General features: G+C 46.5%; 1 protein-coding gene across 1 annotated transcript in view; it reads right to left on the bottom strand.

Annotated features, from left to right (window-relative positions):
* Positions 1-581: 581 nt before the first annotated feature.
* htr3a (5-hydroxytryptamine (serotonin) receptor 3A) overlaps positions 582-6,611 on the bottom strand; it is a 44,517-nt gene continuing 38,487 nt past the window's right edge. The window contains exon 10 of the mRNA XM_078199156.1: positions 582-865. Within this exon, the coding sequence (XP_078055282.1) occupies positions 582-865 (284 nt within the window). The remainder of the gene's footprint in view (positions 866-6,611) is intronic.

The raw sequence follows: 6,611 nt of genomic DNA, 5'->3' as shown, positions 1-6,611 counted from the left end.
CTATTATAGAAAGGATATTATTTAACTAGGAAGGGTGCAGAAAATATTTACTAGGATGTTACCGGGACTTGATGATTTGAGTTATAAAGAGAGGCTGGATAAACTGGGACTTTTTCTCTGGATGTAGGAGGCTTAGGGGTGATCCTATGGAGGTCCATGAAGTAATAAGGGGCATAGATAAGGTAGATAGTCAACATCTTTTCCCAAAGGCAGGGGTGTCTAAAACCAGAGGGCATGGGTTTAAGGTGAGAGGGGAGAGATACAAAAGTGTCCAGAGGGGCAATTATTTCACACAGAGGATGGTGAGTGTCTGGAACAAGCTGCCAGAGGTAGTAGTAGAGGCGGGTACAATTTTGTCTTTTAAAAAGCATTTAAACAGTTACATGGGTAAGATGGGTATAGAGGGATATGGGCCAAACGCGGGTAATTGGGATTAGCTTAGTGGTAAAAACTGGGCGGCATGGACAAGTTGGGCTGAAGGACCTGTTTCCATGCTGTAAACCTCCATGAATCTAGAACAAAATGATACAAAGTACACTCTGCACATTAGGTGGAGGCAGGTGCCCTGTTGCCTTGTTGACTCAAGAGTATTGCCAGATGGACCACAGAGTGCCCAAGCTGATCCCATAGGCCAGGACAGCCACCAGGTACACGCGGAAGAGGAGAACATCCAAAACGTACCCGACCTGCAGCCACTCCTTGGCGATATCTCTGTACTCATCCCGCTTCTCCAGAAACTGGCGAATGGCTGAGATCTCATGCAGGATGTTGTTCACTGTGAGGGGCGAGTCTGCTTGAGGCAAGCTGGAGCCAACTGGTTTCTCGCAATCCACCCCATTCTCGCAGGTGAAGTGATTCAGTTGCACTGTCAAGAACAAAGAACAAAGAAAATTACAGCACAGGAACAGGCCCTTCAGCCCTCCAAGCCTGCGCCAACTATGCTGTCCCTCTGAACTAAAACCCTGTACCCTTCCGTGGACCATATCCCTCTATTCCCATCCTATTCATATATTTGCCAAGACGCCCCTTAAAAGTCACCATCGTATCCGCTTCCACTACCTCCCCCGGCAGCGAGTTCCAGGCACCCACCACACTCTGTGTAAAAAACTTGCCTCGTACATCTCCTTTAAACCTTGCCCCTCGCACCTTAAACCTGTGCCCATAAGTAATTGACCCTGGGAAAAAGCTTCTGATTATTCAGGTCAAGGTAGAGATTAAAAAACACACGGTTTCTTTGTTTCAAATCTCTGTATGGCCACAACCCTCCTGATCTCTGTAACCTTAGCTGATCTTAGACGTGGACAGGATGTTTTCCCTGGCTGGGGAGTCTAGATCCAGGTGACACAATCTCAGAATAAGGGGCAGGTCATTTAACACTGAGATGATGAGGAATGTCTTCACTCACAGGTGGTGAATCTTAGGAATTCTCTACCCAGTGGGCTGTGGAAGCTCAATCATTGAGTGTGTTCCAGACAGAAATAGATTTCTGGAGATTAATGATGTTAAGGGATATGGGGATAGTGCAGGAAAGTGGCATTGAGATGGATGATCAGCCATGGGCGGTATGGTGGCACAGTGGTTAGCACCGCTGCCTCACAGCGCCAGGGACCCAGGTTCAATTCTGGCCTCGGATCACTGTCTGTGTGGAGTTTGCATTTTCTCCCCGTGTCTGCGTGGGTTTCCTCCGGGTGCTCCGGTTTCCTCCCACACTCCAAAGATGTGCGGGTTAGTTTGATTGGCCATGCTAAATTGACCCATTGGGGCAGCACAGTGGCACAGAGGTTAGCACTGCTGCCTCACACTGTCAGGGACCTGGGTTCGATTCCTGGCTTGGGTCATTGTCTGTGTGGAGTTTGCATGTTCTTCCTGTGTCTGCGTGAGTTTCCTCCGGGTGCTCCGGTTTCCTCCGAAAGACGTGCTGGTTAGGTGCATTGTCCGTGCTAAATTCTCCCTCAGTGTACCCGAACAGGCGCCAGAGTGTAGCGACTAGGGGATTTTCACAGTAATTTCATTGCAGTGTTAATGTAAGACTACTTGTGATACCAATAAATAAACTTTAAATTTTAAACTTTAAACCCTGAGTGTCAGGGGGATTAGCAGGATAAATGTGTGGGGTCACAGGAATAGGGCCTGGGTGGGATTGTGGTCGGTGCAGACTCGATGGGTCGAATGGCCTGCTTCTGTACTGTAGGGATTCTATGATTCTTCTATGATCCTCTGATTTCATTGAATGACAGAGCAGGCCAGATGGGCTGAATGGTCAGTGCCTGCTCCTATGCTCCTAACCCTCAAAGATCCTTGCACTCTTCCAATTCTGATCTCTTACACATTCCTGATGCAATCATTCAGCCATCGGTGGCCATGCCTTCAGCTACCTTCACCCTAAGCACTGGAATTCCCTCCCTAAATCTCCCCTCCTCACTGCCCCTCTTTGAGATGTTCCTTGAAGCCTATCTCTTTTAATGAGTTTCTGGAAAGAGTGCAGAAAGGATTTACTAGGATGCTACCGGGACTTGATGGTTTGAGTTATAAGGAGAAGCTGGATAGACTGGGACTTTTTTCTCTGGAGCGTAGGAGGCTGAGGGGTGATTTTACAGAGGTCTATAAAATAATGAGGGGCCTAGATCAGCTAGATAGTCAATATCTTTCCCCAAAGGTAGGGGAGTCTAAAGCTAGAGGCCATAAGTTTAAGGTGAGAGGGGAGAGATACAAAACAGTCCAGAGGGGCAATTTTTTCACACAGAGAGTGGCGAGTGTCTGGAACAAGCTACCAGAGGTAGTAGTAGAGGCGGGTACAATTTTGTCTTTTAAAAAGCATTTAGACAGTTACATGAGTAAGCTGGGAATAGAGGGATATGGGCCAAATGCGGGCAATTGGGACTAGTTTAGGGGTTGAAAAAAAAAGGGCGGCATGGACAAGTTGGGCTGAAGGGCCTGTTTCCATGCTGTAAACCTCTATGAGTTGACTTTTCTAATATCTCATTATGTGAATGGGAGTCAAATTTGTGTTTGATAACAATCCTGTGAAGTGTCTTGGGCCGGTTTGCTACGTTAAAGGCATTATGCAGCTGCCGGGAGAATTTCCAGGTGTCCACAGTCAGGTAGCTCAGGGATGGTGACATAATGGCTGGAACTCTACCCACCTCGCCCGCTCCGATTCTGGGCAGGTGAGGGTCTAACAATGGAACTCTCCATTGACCTTGTGTGGAAACTTCCGTTCGGGTCCGAGCAAGGCCGTAAAATCTAACCCAGTGTACCTCAGAAATACCCAATCTGCAAGTGAGTTTCTAATCCTAGTCACCCATCAGTCAAAACCATCAAATGAAGAAAGGAAAGGCTTTCATTTATATTGCTGCTTCCATTTTTATGTAGATTCTTTCTATGTAGAATCCCTACAGTGCAGAAGGAGGCCATTCAGTCCATCGAACCTGCACCGACAACAATCCCACCCAGACCCTATCCCCGTAACCCCACGTATTTACCCTGCTAGTCCCCCTTCTTTGTTTAAGAAGGGCTGCAGGGAATAGCCTGGGAACCACAGGCTGGTGAACCTAACGTCTGTAGTGGGTAAGTTGTGAGAAGGTATTCTGGGATTCAGGATCCACCAGCATTTAGAGGGGCAAATACTGATTAGGGACAGTCAGCACGGCTTTGTGAGTGGAAAATCATGTCTCATGAATTTGATTGAGGTTTTTCAAGAGGTAACCAAGAAGGTAGATGAGGGCAGTGCAGTTGACGTTGTCTACGTGGACTTTAGCAAGGCCTTTGACAAGGTACCACATGGTAGGTTTTGCAGAAGGTTAAATCTCATGGGATCCAGGGTGTGGTAGGCAATTGGATACAAAATTGGCTTGGTGACAGAAGACAGAGGGTGGTTGTGGAGGGTTGTTTTTCAAACTGGAGGCCTGTGACCAGCGGTGTGCCTCAGGGATCAGTGCTGGGTCCACTGTTATTTGTTAGTTACATTAATGACTTGCTTGAGGACTTACGGGGCATGGTTAGTAAGTTTTCAGATGACACCAAGATTGGTGGCATAGTGGACAGTGAAAAAGGTTATCCAGGATTGATCTTGATCAATTGGGCCAGTGGGCTGACGAATAGCAGATGGGGTTTAATTTAGATAAATGCGAGGTGATGCATTTTGGTAGATCGAACCAGGGCAGAACTTAGTCAGTTAATGGTAGGGTATTGGGGAAAGTTATAGAACAAAGAGATCTACGGATACAGGTTCATAGCTCCTTGAAAGTGGAGTCACAGGTGGACAGGGTAGTGAAGAAGGCACTCGGTATGCTTGATTCCATTGGTCAGAACACTGAATACAGGAGTTGGAATGTCTTGTTGAAGTTGTACAAGACATTGGTAAGGCCACACTTGGAATACTGTATACAGTTCTGGTGACCCTATTATAGAAAGGATATTATTAAACTAGAAAGAGTGCAGAAAATATTTACTAGGATGCTACCGGGACTTGATGGTTTGAGTTACAAGGAGAGGCTGAATAGACTGGGACTTACGGGCGATCCTATAGAGGTCTATAAAATAATGAGGGGAATAGATCAGCTCGATAGTCAATAACTTTCCTTGAAGGTAGGGGAGTTTAAAACTAGAGGGCACTGAGGTAATATGGGCTGAGGTTAGAAATAGGAAAGGAGCGGTCACGTTGTTAGGAGTTTACTATAGGCCCCCAAATAGTAATAGAGATGTGGAGGAAGAAATTGCTAAGCAGATTATGGATATGTGTGGGGGTCACAGGGTAGTTGTCATGGGGGACTTTAACTTTCCAAATATTGATTGGAACCTTTGTAGGTCAAATAGTTCGGATGGGGCAGTTTTTGTGCAGTGTGTGCAGGAGGGTTTCCTGACACAATATGTGGATAGGCCGACAAGAGGTGAGGCCACATTGGATTTGGTACTGGGAAATGAACCGGGCCAAGTGTTAGATTTGGTTGTGGGAGAGCACTTTGGAGATAGTGACCACAATTCGGTGTCTTTTGTTATTGCAATGGAGAGGGATAGGGCCGTACGGCAGGGCAAGGTTTACAATTGGGGGAGAGGTAATTATGATGCGATTAGGCAAGAAATAGGGGTCATAAGTTGGGAACAGAAACTGTCAGAGAAAGGAACTAATGAGAAGTGGAACTTTTTCAAGGAACAAATACTGGATGTCCTTGATAGGTATGTCCCTGTCAGGCAGGGAGGAAATGGCCGAGTGAGGGAACCATGGTTCACGAAAGAGGTGGAATGTCTTGTGAAAAGGAAGAGGGAAGCTTATGTAAGGATGCGGAAACAAGGTTCAGATGGCTCGATTGAGGGTTACAAGTTAGCAAGGAATGAGCTGAAAAAGGGGCTTAGGAGAGCTAGGAGGGGACACGAGAAGTCCTTGGCGGCTCAGATCAAGGAAAACCCCAAGGCTTTTTACTCTTATGTGAGGAATAAAAGAATGACCAGGGTGAGGTTAGGGCCGGTCAAGGACAGTAGTGGGAACTTGTGTATGGAGTCAGTAAAGATAGGCGAGGTGATGAATGAATACTTTTCTTCAGTGTTCACCAAGGAGAGGGGCCATGTTTTTGAGGAAGAGAAGGTGTTACAGGCTAATAGGCTGGAGGAAATAGATGTTCGGAGGGAGGATGTCCTGGCAGTTTTGAATAAACTGAAGGTCGATAAGTCCCCTGGGCCTGATGAAATGTATCCTAGGATTCTTTGGGAGGCAAGGGATGAGATTGCAGAGCCTTTGGCTTTGATCTTTGGGTCCTCGCTGTCCACGGGGATGGTGCCAGAGGACTGGAGAATGGTGAATGTTGTTCCTCTGTTTAAGAAAGGGAATAGAAATTATCTTGGTAATTATAGACCGGTTAGTCTTACTTCGGTGGTTGGTAAATTGATGGAAAAGGTCCTTAGAGATGGGATTTACGACCATTTAGAAAGATGCGGATTAATCCGGGATGGTCAGCACGGATTCGTGAAGGGCAAGTCGTGCCTCACAAATTTGATAGAATTTTTTGAGGAGGTAACTAAGTGTGTTGATGAAGGTAGGGCAGTTGATGTCATATACATGGATTTTAGTAAGGCGTTTGATAAGGTCCCCCATGGTCGGCTTATGATGAAAGTGAGGAGGTGTGGGATAGAGGGAAAGTTGGCCGATTGGATAGGTAACTGGCTGTCTGATCGAAGACAGAGGGTGGTGGTCGATGGAAAATTTTCGGATTGGAGGCAGGTTGCTAGCGGAGTGCCGGAGGGATCAGTGCTTGGTCCTCTGCTCTTTGTGATTTTTATTAATGACTTAGAGGAGGGGGCTGAAGGGTGGATCAGTAAATTTGCTGATGACACCAAGATTGGTGGAGTAGTGGATGAGGTGGAGGGCTGTTGTAGGCTGCAAAGAGACATAGATAGGATGCAAAGCTGGGCTGAAAAATGGCAAATGGAGTTTAACCCTGATAAATGTGAGGTGATTCATTTTGGTAGGACTAATTTAAATGTGGATTACAGGGTCAAAGGTAGGGTTCTGAAGACTGTGGAGGAACAGAGAGATCTTGGGGTCTATATCCACAGATCTCTAAAGGTTGCCAGTCAAGTGGATAGAGCTGTGAAGAAGGCCTATAGTGTGTTAGCTT

This window comes from Mustelus asterias, chromosome 27 (genome assembly GCF_964213995.1).
Source record: "Mustelus asterias chromosome 27, sMusAst1.hap1.1, whole genome shotgun sequence".
Taxonomy (NCBI): domain Eukaryota; kingdom Metazoa; phylum Chordata; class Chondrichthyes; order Carcharhiniformes; family Triakidae; genus Mustelus; species Mustelus asterias.
The sequence above is the reverse complement of the archived record's forward strand: the minus strand, read 5'-3'. Positions and strand labels throughout refer to the sequence as shown.